The 20,159-nt window shown below is 40.6% G+C and overlaps 1 protein-coding gene across 1 annotated transcript; it reads right to left on the bottom strand.

Moving 5' to 3' along the window:
• Nucleotides 1-6,218: 6,218 nt before the first annotated feature.
• Nucleotides 6,219-19,901, bottom strand: LOC114659743 (lectin-like). The gene is made up of 5 exons (XM_028812380.2): nucleotides 19,842-19,901; nucleotides 18,219-18,349; nucleotides 17,386-17,526; nucleotides 10,361-10,472; nucleotides 6,219-6,358 (listed from the first exon to the last, which is right to left on the bottom strand). Exons 1-5 carry the CDS (start codon nucleotides 19,897-19,899, stop codon nucleotides 6,291-6,293), a joined length of 510 nt encoding a protein of 169 aa, XP_028668213.1. The 5' UTR covers nucleotides 19,900-19,901; the 3' UTR covers nucleotides 6,219-6,290.
• Between the last annotated feature and the right edge of the window lie 258 nt (nucleotides 19,902-20,159).

The raw sequence follows: 20,159 nt of genomic DNA, 5'->3' as shown, positions 1-20,159 counted from the left end.
TATTTTTAATAAATTTGCAAAAACCTCAAGTAAACTTTTTTCACGTTGTCATTATGGGGTCTTGTGTGTAGAATTCTGAGGAAAAAAATGAATTTTTCAGGGGGTATAAAGGACTCTGGGAAACAACAGACGAGTGAGCTGAGCTGGGTGGAAGGGTGGCAACGCATCTGGGAGAGGAGGATTGGATTATTGTATTGATTATTTATGATTATGAGTATTGTGGAGAGAAGGGTGCTTGGTGCACATTATTATTATAAAATAAATAATAATTGGATTTTTATCTGGTGTCTGACATCTGATCTGAGGGCTCAAGGGGACAACAGTGCCTCAATCATTCACAATATGAAAAAAGTGCCTTAGAAATAAATGTTGTTGTATCTGCCCACCACACCTATATGAGCTTTTTGGACATTCCAGTCCATAACTGTGGGCGTTCATATGAAGCTGGCCACAATTTGAGACTTTAACAGCTGTAAGAAAGCACAAGACATATCAAACAGATTTGGGGATTGTCACTCATGTGCGATTGGGAGACAACTGAAAGGCCTTAAGAATAGTAATACCACGTCAGACCAGGGGGTGGCAAGCTGCACTAACTCTCTTTCTCAATCTTCTACAGACCATCCAAGGGAAATCTTGCTAGATCCTGACGCCAGTAATGATGTCACTTCCGGTTCCGATACCATGGATGACGACACTTCTAATATCGAAGACAACACTTCAGGTTCCAGCGCCAATGATGACATCACGTCTGGTCTCGGACTTTGAAGCCGCCATCTTTTCCTGTTACACTCAGTTCTGTTTTGGACTCAAACCTGTGAACATCACAATCAATTTCAACCCTTTTTTGCAGCCAAGGCACAATTTACGGGTAGCTGCCCCAAACATTTTTATGTTTGTGGTCTGCTACTGTGACAGGATCCACCTCATATATTGTGAAAAAAAATGTTTCAAAGGACTGATCTTAATTGAGTTCTGAAACTGGGCCTCTTTGTGTGTTTGTGGGGGTTTGGGGACTTGCTGAACCCCCCAGTTCCATCACAATTGGCATAGTCGGCAGAATAAAGCTCCAAGAAGAATGACAGAAGAGCAGGACCTGAACACAGTTCTCTCGACCATCATGGTGGATCTATAGAGGCTGTTGGTGCAGATGGGGGGAGACATGAATTCGGCTAGTAGAGCTGGAGCTAAGAAGATGTGGAGCAACACTCGACTGGAGGAGGAGGAAGAGGAGGAGGGCACTGCAGTTGTGTGAAGAGGGGAGAGATATTGTGGTGAGTCAGAGATGTTGTGCTTTGTGTATGCAACATTGTCAAGGTATGGTGTTCATTAAACCATTGATTATTTGAACCAGGGTCTCTCTGTGTGTTCGTGGGGTTTTGGGGGGCTCGTCGACACCCACTGGTTCCATCACACAGCATCCAATCTTTTCATAAGATTTAGAGTGTGTCTGAAGGAATTTGTACCCTTTCAGCCTAAAGAGCGTTAGTCAGGGTGGGTACAGATGTTAGATGAGAAGACCCGGCTCACCATTGGCATTCCAGTGGGACCCCCTTTTGCTTTAATTACATCCACGAGTCTTTTGGGATTCTTCTTTACCAACTTGGCACATCTCAACTATGTAATACTTGCCCACTCGTTTTTGGAGAACTGTTCAAGCTCAGTCAAGTTGAACCGTTGGTGGACTGCAGTCGGGTTTAAGTCTGGGCTCTGACTCGGCCACGCAAGGACATTCACCTTTTTCTCCTCCGTCCACTGTGTGGTCAACTTTGCTGTGCGCTTCGGGTCATTGTCACGTTGGAAAGTGAACCTTCTTCCCATTGACAGCTTTCTCGTTGACAACTTTCAGAGAACACGAAACACACATGAACGTCCAAAAGATTAAACGGAGGATTATTAATGAATGTGAACCTTGTCCAGCTGGAAAGTGTCCTGCAGCAATTATACTGAAATGAAATTGTTGGCTTGCTCTGGAACCCCGGGGTTTTGCGTAATGATGGTGAAGTCGTTAATGTCTGGCGTTGAAAGTGGCAAGCAGGAAAAGGTATAAAGTGATCTGTATCAGTGCTCTCTCTTGGCTATTTTTTTCTTCTGTGAAGTGTCGGTGTTGCAAGCGATTCTCCTTTTTTCCTTTCGCTCTCTTTTTTAAAATTGCGATGGCCCGGATGGAGTTGATATGTTTGACAGGGAAAACTATCACAAGGGATCACGGATCCACAGCGTTATCCTTCTCCCATGTGTTTCAAGGGGACAACATTTAAACAGACACACATAGACCATATAAACGGGACAACGCTATTAAAGACGCGACTCAGCACAGAACACATTTGAGATGTCCTCATTCATGTAGCACCGCTACAAGTTGTTTGGGACCAATGTGACCTCGTTTAGAACCCCTTGCCATTAGTGACAATGGAGCAGTGGAGTGGTGCGCATCGAGCGTTCTCTGTGAAAGCCTTTTATAAGTATAGCGACAGTGTGACAAAGGGAATTTCTGCATCATTACCAATTAGGACGTCATGATTGTGTCCCATGCTCATGCGGTGCGTAATTTCGAAGAAACGGGTTCAGCCTTAAAAATGAAGTCCCCAGGCAGCTATCCGACGATTGTTTGGAAGGTGCATCATTTCACGCAACGGTGACATTCCATGGCCTCCGAGATCCTCAGATCTCACTGTTTGTGATTTTCTTTTCTGTCGGGACATCTGAAAACCCAAGTGTACTGCACACGTCCTGCAACTATTGCTGAACTAAAATGGAGGACTGAAGAGGAAACCGCTGGCATTGCTCTTGACGGATTACGTTGAGCAATGCAGAATTTCCGCAACAGGCTGCTAGAATGCGTACGGAGAAATGTACAACACCTTCATGACGTTTTCCTCAAAACATAAAATGAATATTGATTATCCTCATTAATTACATATTCTGTTGTGGCCGACAGAGGGTGCTCCAACCGCGCCAACGCAACACAGACAGACGGAGGAGGCACAAGTCAAGAACACAAATTTTATTTTTCTTTTCCCTTGCAACACAGTCCAAAAAGCACAGCACTCTCTTTCTTTTCTTCCCTTTATATTCATTTCGTCTCTTTTTTCCTCCACTCCTCCTCAGCAAGCTTCGTCTCCCTACTCCCGACTCTGGCTCCCTGAATACTGTCCACTGGCTCCTTACATAAGGCACCCAGAAGTGCTGCTCTCCAGGGCTCAGTGTCAGCTGCAGCACCCCCTAATGGTGACCCCAGACCCCAACAGGGCTGTATCAAACTTCAATTCCCATGAAGCCTTGCGGGAGTCCGAGGCACCGCTATCATCCAGGGCAGTTGCCACCTAGCGTTCCGGGGGAGGTAATACTCTGACCACATCTCCTCCCCTGCTCCTTCCGGTATAGAGGCATCCCAGCAATACATTTCATCATTAAATGTATTTTGTAAAGTGTTTATTAGTGCATTGAGCGTCAATTGAAAAGTTCCTGTTTCCATGCGCCGCCCTGTATATTCATTTAAATAAAACACACAGCCCAATCATGTGTGGTGCGATGTATTTATTATCAAAGTAAAAGAAAAAGTCCTGTTATTCTAGCAACTTTCTAAGTTTATAAGAGCAATATTATATTTATTTCCCTATTTTTGGGCCTTTGTCCCCCCCACCTCCTATTATTTTAGGATATGTCCAAATTTCTTTTGTCAAGAGGTACGGAAAGAAATGTTTCAGATTCTGAAGAGGGAAGGCTGTCAAAGATACGCCTTGTTACACTTCCCTATCGCCACTGTCCACACACGGCCTACCGTGAACAGTGTGGAAAATAAGATAGATAGACGCCTCCCTGGGTGGAGGTGTTCCGGGCACGTCAACCGGGAGGAGGCCCCGGGGAAGACCCAGGACACGCTGGAGGGACTATGTCTCTCGACTGGCCTGGGAACGCCTTGGGATTCTCCCGGAAGAGCTAGAAGAAGTGGCCGGGGAGAGGGAAGTCTGGGCATCTCTGCTCAAGCTGCTGCCCCCGCGACCCGACCTCGGATAAGCGGGAGACAATGGATAGATAGATAGATAGATAGATAGATAGATAGATAGATAGATAGATAGATAGATAGATAGATAGATAGATAGATAGATAGATAGATAGATAGATAGATAGATAGATAGATAGATAGATACTTTATTAATCCCAAGGGGAAATTCACATTCTCATTTCTCACAAATAAGCCAGCTCTAAACGGGATTAAGAGGGACAGTTGAAAGAAATGTAAACCAGCAGCCACTCCAAAATGCAGACTACTGGCCCTTTGCAGAAGTGTAACCACAAAGACAAAAACAATGTCAGCAGTGCCCTTTGCAGAGCCTACCGAGACAGTATACCGACATAGTCTTTGAGGTTACAGCCACAGTGGGATCGTATATTCCTCCGATACTTTTGGTGGCAGCTTTCTCCAGGTAGAGCTCCCATTTGTACACCTGCAGGGCATAGTGGGAGTTGTAGTCCAGATAGTGAGCTTAGTTGCAGTACTTGAGTGTCATCAGGGGGCGCTGCAGCGAACCTCTGCTCCTACTTTGGGGCATTTCCACCTGACCCAGAAGTGCTTCCTGGATGCAATGTTGTTGCACCGGACGTGCTTCTGGATCCGGCATAAATGAAGCAACTTTGTCTTCAGCAAGGCTGAGTCGGGTGGAAGAGGGCAACACTCCCTACAGAAATGGAAGGAAACCAAAAAGTCATGTGTTTTATTATATTATTTTGAATGGACTGATGTCGAAGCCTGTTGAGGTATTGTTAGATATAAAAACCTTCATTTTAACTTGGAACTGTGCTTTGTGGAGTTCTGCTGGCCCTTTGCCGAAGTGTAACCACAAAGACAAAAACAATGTCAGCAGTGCCCTTTGCAGAGCCTACTGAGACAGTATACCGACATCGTCTTTGAGGTTAATAACTTCCCTTACCTCTGCAGTAGTGTTGTTGAACTGGCTCCTGGCACCTCACACAAGCAACGAATTCAAAAGCCGATTTCACACAGGCGCTGATAGTGCGCTCATTTTGGAGACTGCAATTGCAGATGTCATACCTGAGCCTTGACAATGAGCTTCCAGTGCAAGCGGTTAAAGGTTGTGACCACCAGGGTGACCCCAAACATGGGCTTCCCCGACACAATAGGAAGCAGCCCCCCTGGGTGGCTGGACCTGCACAGATACCCGCAAGGCACGCTGGATGTTGTAGTCCTCAAGAAAAGCCTTGTCAGGTTCATTGGGAGCCACTAGGGGGTGCTACAGGGATTCCCCATCCCTGCTTTATGGGACTTCCATTTGACCTGAAAATACAGGATGGTTCAAAAAAATTCATCCGATTTCAAAGCGCCATATTTTTACAACCGTGAGGTGACTAGGAACCAATCACATACCAATTAAAAGAGAGGGGGTCATAGAGTTTCTGACTGTCACCGGAAGATGGCTCCCTTCAGTCTACGAGGAGATGGCGACCCCTGAGCAGAAAGCATTGGATTGGCCGTAAAGGAGCCCACGATTTGGTGCTCTACTTCTGGCCCCCAAGATCACCAGATCTCTCGCCATGTGACCTTTTTTTGTGGGGATACGTCAAGGATTCTGTTTATGGACCACCACTCCCAACAACACTGGACAATCTCCGAAACCGCATTGAAAGAGCCGTGAGTACAGTGACATGCTCAATTGAGAATGGCATGAATTTGACTATCGCATTGATGGAGGAGGTCATTACTGAGCACTTGTAAAATTACATAATAAACTTTATGCTCACCTAAACTATTCACACTTTACTGCATTGTTCTGAACTGACTTACAAGTGAAATAAATCATTTTGAAATTGGATGAATCTTTTTGAATCACCCTGTACTTCCATCAGGCTATGCCCTAGCACCTGAAGTACTCCCTGGTCCAGCATTTAAGAAACCGCTCGACCTCATCCAGGTGGGTCAGAGTTGGGTGGAAGTGGACAAAGCTCACCAGGGAGGTGTAGAGGAGGAGAAATGTAAGAGAAAAAGTGAAGAGAATTGTGTTTATTGCACAACTGGAACCTCCGTGGAAGGTAGCTGTAACAATAAACCGGCCGTGTGTCTGTGAGGTTGTGTCCGGGGTTGGGTGCTCTCTGGCGCCCTCTAGTGTTCACACCATATTAAAAACAGCCACATTACACGTGTAAAGTATTTGCCGAATAACGTTTTTTATTTATGTTTCTTGCAGATTTTTTTGTACACACCTTCTTTAAAGTTGCCTTTAACAATATGTACATTTTTAGAACTTAAGGACTTCCTCTGCTTAATGAATTTAATATTGTATTTGACAGACGAATGGCTTTAATTCTTCACAATTACAATCATTCCACTCTTGTTCCACTGAAATAAAAAAAAAGAAAAATAATAAAACAAATTAGAATGAATAAGAGAATTTTTCTATGATTCCACCAATACCAGAGCTACAAACAAGTCCAAGTAGTCACAGAGCTAATGATCACAGCCAGGGTCGGCTCTCCCCCATAGGTGAGCTTGGTGGTCAGAGGTTTTGGGGAGCAGCATTTTGTCAAGCATCACAGATGTTGTGTGTACAAATACTCACCAATTCCAAGGGGGAACCCCATAGCCCCCCACAAGCTCCTCAAGCTAATGTGTGTGTTTCATTGCATTCAGAATTCCCCCTAACCAGCTCTTCCATGTATTTGCTTTCAATGCTCTGTGCTTTGGGTGCGACATTTTCGCTTTTGCCTGGGGCAGAAAAAAAAGAGCCGGCCCTGATCCCAGTGCAAGTAATAATGCTGACTCTCGCCCCCCAAATAAACAGGCATAGGGTGGTCCTCCTGCTGATCATTATGGCAGCCTCATCCCCTGCTAGGACTCATAACTAAACATGAAAGCATGAGCACGATACCTTCTGAGAGAGTTATAGCAGATGGATGAGCATCCTGACTAGGATGGAGGGTGATTGCTTGCATGACCGGGTCGCCATGAGGAAGGAAAATGAATGGATGGGCATTGCGGCCGGGTTGGTTGTCAGTAACTTTCCTGGTCAGAAAGTCACAATGGGATTGTATATTCCTTCGATACATGTGGTGGCAGCTTTCTCCAGATGGAGCTCCCATTTGTACACCTGCAGGGCATAGTGGGAGTTGTAGTCCAGATAGTGAGCTTAGTTGCGGTACTGGAGTGTCAGCAGGGGGCGCTGCAGCAAACCTTTGCTCCTACTTTGGGGGATTTCCACCTGACCCAGAAGTGCTTCCTGTTGTTGCACCGGAAGTGCTTCTGGATCCGGCATAAAAGACGCAACTTTGTCTTCAGCAAGGCTGAGTCGGGTGGAAGAGGGCAACACTCTCTACGGAAATGGAAGGATACTGAAAAGTCATGCGTTTATTATATTATTTTGAATGGACTGATGTTGAAGCCTGTTGAGGTATTGTTAGATATAAAAACCTTCATTTTAACTTGGAACTGTGCTTTGTGGAGTTGTGCCTGGTGTCTGGGGCTTGGTGGTGCCCCTTTGTGGTCACAATACATAATAAATAATGAAACAAAATAATATTCAAAGCATAAATACACACAAGGAATAAACAAACTGTATTTCCAAAAACAAAATGATCAACTCTATAGTTAAATTCTAAAGTGTATATATGTGTGTCTGGTCCATATGAACAATCTGATTGGTGGTCATCTTGAATTTGGTGTGATTGGTCAGTTTTTGGCTTTGGTGACGTGATCAAAAGAGGAAGTGTGAGGAGTAAATGCGTAGGAGGCACGCTGAGAGTCACCTTCACAAATGGGAAGTGATAAAAGTGGACAGGAGGCAAGCAAGGCACCTTGAAAGGACTGAGAAAGAGGAACGTGCAGGAACGATTGAGATCCAGTCAGGAGAGCTTCAGACACACAGGGACACCAAAGAAAGGCACTGAAGGTATACTGTGTTATCGTGATATTTGTGTTATACGGTGTTATCGTGGTATTTCCTTCTACGTACCCTTTACCTATTTTCTTTAAGGGTAAGTTTACTTGTCAAGTTTGTTACCGGGTTGGTCTACTGTTGCACTTTAAGATTAACACACAGACCCTAACCACAAAAGCACCGTATGAAAGACATATACACATGCACGTTACTCTCTAGCACTTGTGAACGCTGAAGTCGAAAAACAACTGGAAAAACACCAATTTAAAAATAAAAAGCAATTTCTTTATTCTTGGTGAGTGAAAAAGACTGAGAGACTCCGTTCCGGACCGTACGAACTGTATGCAAATATGTTTTTTTTAAAGATTTTTAAGCACAAAAATAGTTAATTATACCATAGAATGCACAGTGTAATAGTAAACTAAATGTAAAATAACACTGAGAAAACCTTGAACAGAGAAAACTAACATCGTAAAAGTTCACGCTACAGCCTTACGAACTGCTCGCTGTAAACACTTTTTTTTAATGAGTTTTAAGCACAGGGAAATAAATGAAAATTTGAAAAATCCTTAAGTTATACAAAAACTAACCATAAACAACCAAGAAAACTAACCTTGCATGAGTCGAGTTCTGGCATGAAGGAAGTGAGCAGGAAGCTGGGTGGAGAGGAGATTACAGTTTTGAGGTAGAGTCCCTTGGCGTGATGCACGTCTGACTGAGAACAATGTACTGTACAGGGAGAGACTGAACACATGCGGAAATCATCGGCGCGTACGAACCGGAAGAGGAACTGGCTTGTTCGTCACCCGAGTTTGTGGCCGTGAACAGATGCAAAAGTTTGGCGAACTTTTTGGTCATAACCCGATTTGTACGTGTTTCGAGATGTTCGTGACCCGAGGTTCCACTGTATGCAGAGCAATGTTTTGATTCCCGTTCTGAGCTATACCACATAACAATATATATGTTCCATCACATAGTACAGAGGCTCATACAACAAACAACACATTTATGACATTTGTCATAAATAAATATTTTATGTTGATTGATATGTGAAATCATTGCTTTGTGTACTTTGTAACAACTGAGTTTTTTGGAAAAATATTCAGCCCTGGGACAAAAGGAATACAAAAATATTCAGCTCTGAAAGGGTTAAATAAAAGCACTGAGCACTATGCACCAACCCCTCGCTGACTGTGTGTCCCCTCATTTTCCTGGCTTGTCCTCAGGTATGTGATTGACGGCTTCCAGGAGCTACCAGGGTGAGTGGAGCAGACACGCACCATGACATGCCTGTCTAGTTCTACATCTTCTTCTTGTTCTTCTGTTGGCAGCTCCCGTTAGGGGGTCACCACAGTGGATCGTCTGTTTCCATATCTTCCTGCCCTCTCCATCTTGCCATGTTACACCCATCACCTTCACATCCTCTCTCATCACATCCATTAACCTTCTCTTAGGCCTTCCTCTGTTCCTCTTGCCTGCCAGCTCTATCCTTAGTACCCTTCTCTCAGTATACCCCTCATCTCTCCTCTGCACATGTCCAAACCAACGCAATCTCGCCTCTCTGACTTTATCTACCAACCGTCCAACTTGAGCTGACCCTCTAATGTCCTCATTTCTAATCCTGTCCATTCTCGTCACACCCAAGGCAAATCTTAGCATTTTTAACTCTGCCACCTCCAGCTCCGTCTCCTGCATGCGATAAATAAAAAATATTTAAAGAAAACTTTCCAAGAGACAGGAGCAAAACCCAGAGTATGCCATGACAGTTTGGAGTGCGTCGTGCGTGATGTCACTTGTGTGACAATATAAAGGTCAGTGCCATTCACGTCCTGATACTCTGAGACTGCAGATAAAAACAATTCTACTCGTTGGGCTCTTTGGTTGTGAAACAGACATACGGTTTCATGAAAATTGACTTCAAATTGGAGGGTGTGATTTCTGATTTCTGTTTAGGGTTTTTTTCTTAGGTTTGACTTTTGCTTACAGAATTTGGCTTAATGCTTGACGACGTCTCATCTGCTGTTCACTTCTGTTTCAAAAATCTTCCTCCTTTCAGAAGGCATAACAGGGTTCCCAGCTTACCTGTGCCGACATCAAGGCAGTCACCATCAGAAAGGAAAAGGACCAGGAAAAAGACGAAGAAAGCGTGTGGTCAGAAACCAGAAACACTGAAGCTTAAACAAGAACTGAGGATCGCAAGTCAAAAGGAACAGCAGGTTGAAAACAGAAATTTGAGAGCATCACTAGAAGCAGAAGGGGTTTTGTTTTTTTGAAACTGAGCCAATCTTCCAAGCCTACAAGGGGGGTATAAATACCGTTGCGATTAGAGACATCAGAAAATGCGTGATTCCGCATAAATGCGTCCTCGCCACCTGTGAGTGCGTCTAGACGACAAGAGTTCAAAACAGCATCATGACAAAGTGGCAAGTAATACCCAATTGACTAATTAAATAACTTTCTGACATTACCTTTCCAGTTCATCTCCACGCAGTTCTCATTGCCCCTGCCGTTGTCCGGTTGCCCGTATACCCAGTTGGAGTAGTCCCATTTTGATCCGTCTGTCCAAATGAAATATGAGCTCTACAACAGAAGAGCATAAGGCAGCGACATTATGCTTGACTCGGCTCTAGTGTTGGATGTTATACCAGTACTGGAAAAATTGTGAAAAGCTCAAATTTTAAAAAAAAGGTACAATGCCGGCATTTCAAGACTTTTGGTAACCGGAAGTAAACATCAGTTGTCCTTCTCAATGCCCATCATCTTGCTACCGCAGTTGTGGAAAACGTCTGTTTCATAGACATCGTGAAATGAAACCACACACTTTGACGCAATCAGAACTTCATGAGGGACCACCACAACTACCCCTCCCCCCTTATTGATTCAATGTAATTGTTACTACACGGGTGACCTCCCCTTTACTGCTTTGATATGATCTGGACTTTATGGGGGACCCCCAATCCTACCCCCTTATTGCTTCAATTTAATTGCTTCTACACAGGTGACCTGCCCTTTACTGCTTCAACATGATCTGGACTCCATGGGGGACCCCCAATACCCCCTCCTCTTTATCGCTACAACATGATCGATAGCTATCAAGAGGGAAGTGGTGTGTAGTGTGGTGAGATGGCAGGCGCAGTGCACCAGAGAGGTATGCAATTGTGTGGCACACCAGGGAGGCTGAAGGGGTCCGGGAGTTATTCGTATGTTTTGGTATCTGTACTGAGATCCGAAAGCTGGAATCCATACCAAATTCAACATTTGTATACTGATCCTATTGATCCTACGGTGGGTTGGCGCCCAGCCCGGGATTGGTTCCCTGCCTTGCGCCCTGTGTTGGCTGGGATTGGCTCCAGCAGTGCCCCGTGACCCTGTGTTCGGATTCAGCGGGTTGGAAAATGGATGGATGGATCCTACTGATCCAACACTACGTTTCTATAGAAATTTACTGTATGTCTTCTGATCACTTTGATAAATTAAATAGATGTTGGAAGCCCATAAATGACTTACTCCTCCAGCATTACAGGGGTAGATGAAAGATTTAGTAACTTGTGTGTGGTGTGCAAACATCCACATCCACTCATGTGAGTTTTTCTTTCAGATTTTAAAAAATACCGCAAGTCTCATGTGCTATAGGAGGGGATGTGGACAAAGCTAACACCCTGTACTGATTATTTAATAGATTTTCCCTACTACTGCCACCTTCTTCCAGTGACCAGTCTCCCCACACCATCTCCACTACATCAACAACTCCTTTTATGTCAACTAAAATGGCCAGTGCCATCTCCTCCTTGGGCCATCAGTGTGGGCTGTCAATGACTGAAGACCAAATGAGGATGCAACTGAGGAAGCTGCACACAAAAAAAGCTGCAGGACCAGATGGGGTTAGTCCTCGAGTTCTTAAGGTTATGCTCACCAGCTTTGTGGTATCCTCTGTCACCTGGTCAGTTTGTCCCTAGGGCTTCAGAAAGTGTCACTGCTGTGGAGAACATTCCTGTTCCAAACAAGACAGGCGTCTCTTCACCTTATGACTACAGACCAGTGTCACTGATGTCTCACATCACGAAGACCCTTAAGGTGCTGGTACTGGACTATAGGAGTCCTCTTGCGGTAGACCACCTGGATCCACTGCAGTTTGCCTATCAGACAAAGATTGGAGTGGAGGATGCAGTTATCTGTCTGCTCCACTAGGCTGGACAAAACTGGCCACAATGTGAGGATTAGGTGTTTTGATTTCTCCAGGAAATCAAGAAATGATTCAGAAATGTTAAGTAAATAGTAAGGATTTGAGATGTAACAAGATTTAAGCTTTGAACAGAACTTTTCTTAACAAGAATGTTTCTTTTTTTTTTTGCTATTTTAATTTTCTTTTTTGTGTGAACTGTTTTACTTTACTTACTGAATTTCCCCTTCAGATTAATAAAGTCTATCTATCTATCTATCTATCTATCTATCTATCTATCTATCTATCTATCTATCTATCTATCTATCTATCTATCTATCTATCTATCTATCTATCTATCTATCTATCTATCTATCTATCTATCTATCTATCTATCTATCAGGCAGACCACCAGTTTGTGAGACTTAAGGACTGCGTGAGAAACACTGGAGCACCACAAGGGGCAGGCCTGTCACCTATTGTCTTCACTCTGTACATCTCAGACTACAGATATAACAGCAGGTCAGGTCACTATCAGAAATTCTTAGATGATTCTGCGCTTATTAGGGGGGTATTGATTAGAGGGATAAGACAGAGGAGAGGAGTCGGGCGGGGAAGGTTTGTTTCTTGGTGTCTGCATCTTCACAACAGCAAAACCAAACTATCTGCTTATTGACTTCCATCACAACAAAGAGCCCCTCTGCCTAGTCACTGTTCAGGGAGTGGATGTGGAAGTGGTGCACCACTACAAGTACTTGGGGGTTGGACTGGTCTCAGAAAACAGAGGAATTATACAGGAATGGGCACAGCAGGCTCTTCTTCCATAAGAGACTGCATTCCTTTAGTGAGGGAAGAACATCCTTCACATCTTCTGTAACTCTGTGATGGCCAGTGTGATGTGCTGGGCTGGTAACATCACTTCAAGAAAGGCCCACCAAATCAAGAGACTAATTAAATGGGCAGGCGATTGTGTTTAAAGAGTTGGAAGAGTATGCAGGTTGCGGGAGGAAGACGGTTTGGTCCTTAATTTGATAGAAAATCAGTTACTTGAGTATTTCACTACAGCTGTCTATTTTAAATAGCAATGAAAAATAAAACCTAGTAAAAAATAAAACAGTAAAAGTAGAAGTAAAAAAGTAAAACATAATAAAAATAAAAAATAAATAATAATAATAAATAAATAAAATAATTAATTACATTAACGCCTCGTTAAAAACAATATTATGAATTACTTTACCCCCTAACTTACATTCTACAAACGTTGCTTTTTTTGCATTTCTGCTCGCATATTGTTTGGGATATTTTTCCCTTTCTCGTTTATTATACGATTCTTATTGTTCTTGATTTTTATTACAAGCAGCTCTTTTTTGTTCGTTTTCTTTTTTTCGACGTTCTTTATAAGGTCTTGCCGCTGTTTCTCTATTGCGATCTAAAATTCGACTTTCTTGAACAGATATTTGCTCTTCTGCCTCGCCATTATAACCGACTGCGTTGAAAGGGCGAGTTAGCTGCACTGAGTGCGTCACGGGGTGGGACGGAGGGAGGACGTGCGCAGCAGGAGTAATGATTGGGCGAGCGGTGTGGAGGGGCGTGGCCAAGGCCGAATAGTCGGACAACTTTTTTAATATAATAGAGAGCTTATTATTATTATTAGGGGAGACTGGGGACGGTTGCAACACTTTTTGCATTCCCCTCATTTACTCAGAGACTGTTTGGACTACACCAGCCAAATTTGTATACTATAAACTTACATCTGTCTGCTAATTACCCATAGTACTTGTAGTTAATTATATTTTACATATCCTGCACAATATTGATTTGAACTGAAGAAGTCAGATGTTGCAACCGTCCCCAACATTGGGGACGGTTGCAACACATATAAGGGACGGTTGCAACATGTTAAACATATATTAAATTTCAATAATTAACCTTTGCTTTTTCTCTGAACTTGCATAGTACTGTGTAAATCTACAAATATACAATAATATTAAAGTAGATTTTTATTCATATTGAAAGTTCTGTATTTTTATGTCACATCGGATTTTTTAAAAATACATTTATTGTCCAAACATGGATCTGCTTTAAAACAAGTCAAAAAATATTGAATACAAAGTGAATTTAAAGTCACCCCAACAATTCTACTGGCTCTCAGGATAAATCTGCCAGTTACTAGAACAATTATAATATAATTCTTACTAATTAACAGTATTTAAACATACATTTATTGTACAATATTGAGAATATCAAATACAACCCAAATAAAGTTGCACATATATTCCTGAACAGTGGCTAATCACCCCTCATATAAAGTACCCCACATCTATACTGACTAACAGTAGAAATCTGCCAGTTAGAAGAACAATTTTGGGAACTGGCTTCCAGTGAACCTTTCTACAAACAACAAGAACAAAATAATGCAACTCTTTTAGTCAGATTTACAGTTGTGGGTATGGAGTTACCAAGTGCATTGATTGTACAAGCTAGTGTGACAAGTGTGCCTCTTTCTGCTGAGGTAGCTGCACCAACTTGCCTGTCACCACGTCTTGCCACAACCCTGTCGGGAGTTTGAACAGTTGTTATCCCAGTTTCATCCATGTTCCATATGTTTTGTGACTGAAACTTGTGTTTGTCCAAAACCTGGCTTAAATTGTTAAAAAATTGTTAACATTTGTTTCATTAAAACTGGTTGCCCTCGAAAGGCTTGTGGCTTGAGGACGTCTTATTGAAAGAGTTGGGTGCCGTTTTAAAAAACCATTAAACCAGTCAACACCAGCCATACAGGCCTCATTCCACTGTGAGGGAAAGTTGCACGTATAGTGAGAGGCGAGTTGAAAATGCAAGCCTACGAACCTGAAATAAAATGTTATAAAATGTAAATAGTTTTTATTATCTTTCACTTTTTACCGATATTACCCTAACCCTCTCACCCTCACACCCTCTTACTCTCTTTATACATTTCTGTTAATTTCTCTTCCTCTTTAGGACTTAATCCATAATATAAGTCTGCTGCCCTTTGTAAATACTGTTTTAGACTCCTCTCTTGGTCTTCTGAGAACACTCTTCTGATGGTCCAGTACACTGCACGTGGTAACTTATCTGATCCCTCACTTGCAAGCTTCTCTCTTTTCTTATGGAATCGAAATAAGGTGGTATGACAGATGGAAAAGTCCTTGGCGACTGCCCTGACTGTCCTGCCCTCATTCCTAATTACGTTTGAAGCTTGTTCTAAAATTTCGAGGGGAACCCCTCTGTTAGTAATTCTCTTCCTCACTCTTGGCATACTGGAAAAAAACAGATTATTTCTATTTTTAGATCCATAAACTACAGTTAAGCTGTATAGCAGAATACTTCGGACTTAAACTGAAAAAAATGTGCTGATTCTGAACTAAAAATGTTAAAAAGTAATGATATGTAGTCTATTTCAATATGGCTGGTTGGCTTGGGAACGGTTGCAACAAGTTGTTGCAACCGTCCCTGACCTGCCAGCCATGACAGAACACCATGTGCTAGCTATTCAAAGAGTCAGGGAAACATGCTAACAATACTTTTTAAAAGTCAACACCACAATGATTTAAACTAGGTATGTTTTGATTAATTAAAATAAAAGCTATGGACAGTAAGTCAAAAAAACAACTTGCAAAAAAAATTACTTTCATACCTTCAAAACAGTTATTTTTCAATAAATGCAGCAGCAGATGATGAAACTGTATAGTTTCTCTCTGGTGGAGAGAGGGCCTAACTGAGCATGTACAGTATGAGTATCATCACTCTAGCATGTTTCTAATTGGAGAAATAAGACTTGTTGCAACCGTCCCTTGTTGCAACCGTCCCCAGTCTCCCCCTATTATTATTATTATTATTATTATTATTATTATTGTAAACTGAATAAATGTATTTTTTTCAAAATCTCACTTTATTCAGTCACAAGAGTTCTGAGTCATTGAGTAAAGGTGGAATTCCTTACACTGAAAAAAATGGCATGTCAGTAAAAAAAAAAAAAAAAAAACTATGTACATCGGTTACACATAATAAAATTGTTTTTATGCTTACTGCACAAAATGAATATATCCTGAAACAACAAGATATTTTTATATAAAATGAATGAAACTGTATTCATTCTCTGTTAAATTAATTATATTATGTTAAATGGACATGTCAATAAAGCATAATATTTGAACAATTATTTTATAAACTTTTTAAAAAATGCACCTTACTTAGCTATAACCTTTTTAGGTTGTCAATTATACTTTCAGTTCCAGTTTCATTTTGTAGTTCATGTTCTAAGTTATTAATAAGAAATAAACAGGTTTGCTTATACCAAAGCTAGTTTTATTTGGTAAAAACAATATAAACCAACAAAAATACGAAAGATTATTTTTCAAAAGCTGAAATGTACAATAGTTGTACAAGAACACAGCTTCTTTGGCTGTGCCAGAATGCCATGGCGAATGTAGAACTAAATATGAACACACCTTGGATAGAGTGTTATATTATAAAATACATTTATTTATATTTATGTAACTGTATATATTATAGAATAAATGTTAAACATTTGTAAAATATAAAGTGCAAAAATTGCTGCTTGACACCTTCTTTCACAAAATATTTTATTCTTTTTTATTTTCAAATGAGCAAATTTCGCAACTGCATTGTATTGTATTTGGGTGTATTATTTATTTGTCTGTTTTAATAGTATTTATCTGTTTGAGCAATGTTATGATAATACTAATGAACGGCAATGCTGAAAGTAGTTGACCCGTAACTAAAGTCAGAACTTACTTTAAACGTACCCGTACTAAGTTAATAAATCTAGACAATTTAATTGTACCTTTACTGACTTGTGACGGTAGTTAGTGAGTATAGTTTGGTAAAATGCGCAAAACTCAGTAACATTAGTCTGCATGATTAAATGTTTAAATGAATATCTGAATATTTTTTTTGTGTGTTATAACTTTAATTTCACTAACCTTTTGCTCTTAACCAGCGACATTAACTCAAACCCACAACCTGTTGCTTCTTTGAAAGTCACGTGACTTTACCGCCAAGTTAGCCAGTCTCCGCTGACGATGAATTCGCTTGGTGCTTATTAATTTCCGGTGAGGAATAAAAAAACTATTTTGACTTCTACCTAAATGATGGAAATTAGTATATTGTACATCTCACATGATTCAATAAATTAAACATGATCAAGTTATGTTCAAAAGTGTAACATAAACAATACATGTAATATAAAGTAAATGCATTTTTGTAAATACAACAACCTGCCATTTCCCTTTTTTTCAGTGTACGCATGTTCTCTATAAGGTACAAATCGAGCAAAGAGCTCCCGCTTACCTTGGGAAAGCGCAAGCCTCCAATCCAGAAGCGTTGAACAGATGAAGTAATTTTTATAGCAGCTTCAAATACGTCTTTGTTTTCTTTCAGGGAGTGGATTGAAGCCAGATTGGCATCATTCCCCTGCTCCTTGCAAAACATCTGTTGCAAATATAAAATATTTCTTAAAATTACAGTCATCTCTTGTTATCTGATTGTAATCTATTACAGGAAAGGATGGGAAACGAAAAATTGAATCTCGAAAAAGTATCTCACATTATTTAAATGGGAAAAAAGTGATCATGTGATCCTGATCCATGGAAACCCCTCGACCACTCTCATACCTCGAGCTCTTGGTTTGATGTTTCATCACATTCTGGTATTGCTTTGTCTTTAATTGTTTTCTCTGCGTTCTTTCCTTTTTTTCAATAACACACTTGATTCATTTTGGACATGCACCCCGCCACTGGCAGTATCAACATGTCCTTATCATTCCCCTCCATTCCAAACTCTATTGATACTCCCCTAGAACATGATGCCTACATATTTCAAATTCATATTCAAGTTTATCGCCATAATGGTGGACTATACGTCCCTTTCGATTGCCTCTCAATGGAGGACCGGAGGTCCGCGTGCTCCTTTAGTGTCACTGCACGTTTTCTTTGCTCTCAGAATGATCCCAATATAATGCATTTTTATTGTCCTCTGGGACGCTAGCACAGGTCGACACCCCTACGCCGAATATTTAAAAAGAGCAATTTTAGCTCAGCTAATTTGGCTAAAACCATTATCTTAATCCTTTGTAATTAAAATGTGTCCATTTTCATGACAGTCCTGAAAGAAATCGCGCTTACCTCAGCTGTGTAAAATGTTTTCTTCTGCTCCACAAATTTGTAATAGCGGGCCTTGGATTCCCCCCAGTTGCCTGAACCTTCAACATCCTTCTTGACCTCACAGGTCCCATTATAACATGATATGTCAATCTCTGCGAACAGAATAAGGTATTTGTAAATAAATAATTCACCTTACAACTAAATAAAGCCAAAACAGTAAAGCAGATTGATGTGGCATCCACCTTAACTAAAAAGGATAAGTGTCAAGAGTATTTTGTCTTTGTCTCCATCAGGTAGCCATGCCACTGTCATTCCAACAGATAAAACGTCACAAGCATTTGTAGCAATAAAAAACATTTGCATGACACATAACACTGCTTTTTTGAATCCCATACAAAATGACATATAACAGAGAAATACTCATTGCACAGTGCCCTTCAAATGTTAACTCTGAGGTCTACGTTGATTATTCAGATTTTAGCCCGTCTTAGATGAGTAGCACAGCTAGTCCACCTTAATAGAAGCATAACGGACTGTGTGTCTATGTATTAATGTACTGTATCTGTCCAGTTGCCATGTCAATGTCATTCCAACAGATGGTGCATCACAAATACTTGTAGTAATAAAAATCTATTAAAAAATTTTTTTAAAGTAAAACAATTTTATTTAATTTAATTATAAATGCACTAAAAGGCAAAAAATAACTCTTTTTAACTACAATTTTCATGGTTATATGCGACTAAATAAAATCGTGGGGCGCACATAAATTAATCGATTCAAACAATTTTTGAAACTTGTTTAGCATGGTGGAGAATTACAATGTTGTCGTTGCTTTATACTTTATGATGAAAGTAGCTATTCTATTAATTGATTAAATTAATTAATTTATGTGCGCCCCACGATTTTATTTAGTTTATTGTATTGTCATTGATACTGAACACATATGCTAAATTTGAAGAAATTCGCTTGGCCAAAACTGGGTTTAAAATCAGTTGCAAGATTTGACCCAGACAAACAAACAGACAGAGGAGTCAAGTTAAATAAAATCATTTGATAAAAAGCATTGCATTTGTCATTCTTTAAACTTCAACACTGCTTTTACGATTTCCATATAACAGAGACGTATGAATTGCATGGTGCACTGCAAACAATAACACTCATTAGATTTCAACCCCTCTTAGGCGGACAACGCAGCTAGTCCACCTTAATAAATGGATAAGTGTTAGTGTGTTTGTCTGTGTGTCCATCCAGTTCTTATGTCCCTGTCATTCCCACAGATGTTGCACCACAAACATTTGTAGTAATAAAATGCACTGCATTTGTCATTCCAGCAGATGGTGCATCAAAAGCATTAAACGCGCTTGTATGAATTTCAGACCAAGTAGTACATCTAGTAATTCAATACTTTCACACTTGTAGTGCACTTATAGATTACTTTCAGGTGTTTATACTTTTGTTATCACTAAAATCCTGCTGTGAAAGTTTTTTAAAAAGGTGTTGACTTTTATTTAAATCATTAATACAAAAGTTACATTTCTAACATGAAAACCTGGCAGAGGAAACTTTTTCTTTATGTTATTAAAAAAATCTTATTTTTGTAGGCCATAGGTTTCATTTTTATTTTAGTTCATGTGTAGTGATTACCTGAAGCGAGCAGACCCTCTATACAGACGAGAAGTAAGACAGCATGAGCACTTTTCATTCTGGCAGGTGGACAATCTAGAAATAATAATAATAATAATAATAATAATAATAATAATAATAATAATAATAATAATAATAGATCTCAGGTAACATCAAAATATAAGAATTACAAAATAATCACACTACTTGGAACATGTCATATCCTAACGAAGGGCACTACCCATTAAATTAGACTTCTACCTCATTGTAACCCTATACCAAAGGAATGGCCCCGGTTATTATGTTGTATTGTGGCATGAACTCAGATGGACTAATAAT

The sequence above is a fragment of the Erpetoichthys calabaricus genome, chromosome 10 (assembly GCF_900747795.2).
Source record: "Erpetoichthys calabaricus chromosome 10, fErpCal1.3, whole genome shotgun sequence".
NCBI classification, from domain to species: Eukaryota; Metazoa; Chordata; class Cladistia; order Polypteriformes; family Polypteridae; genus Erpetoichthys; species Erpetoichthys calabaricus.
This window is presented reverse-complemented; position numbering and strand designations above follow the sequence as displayed.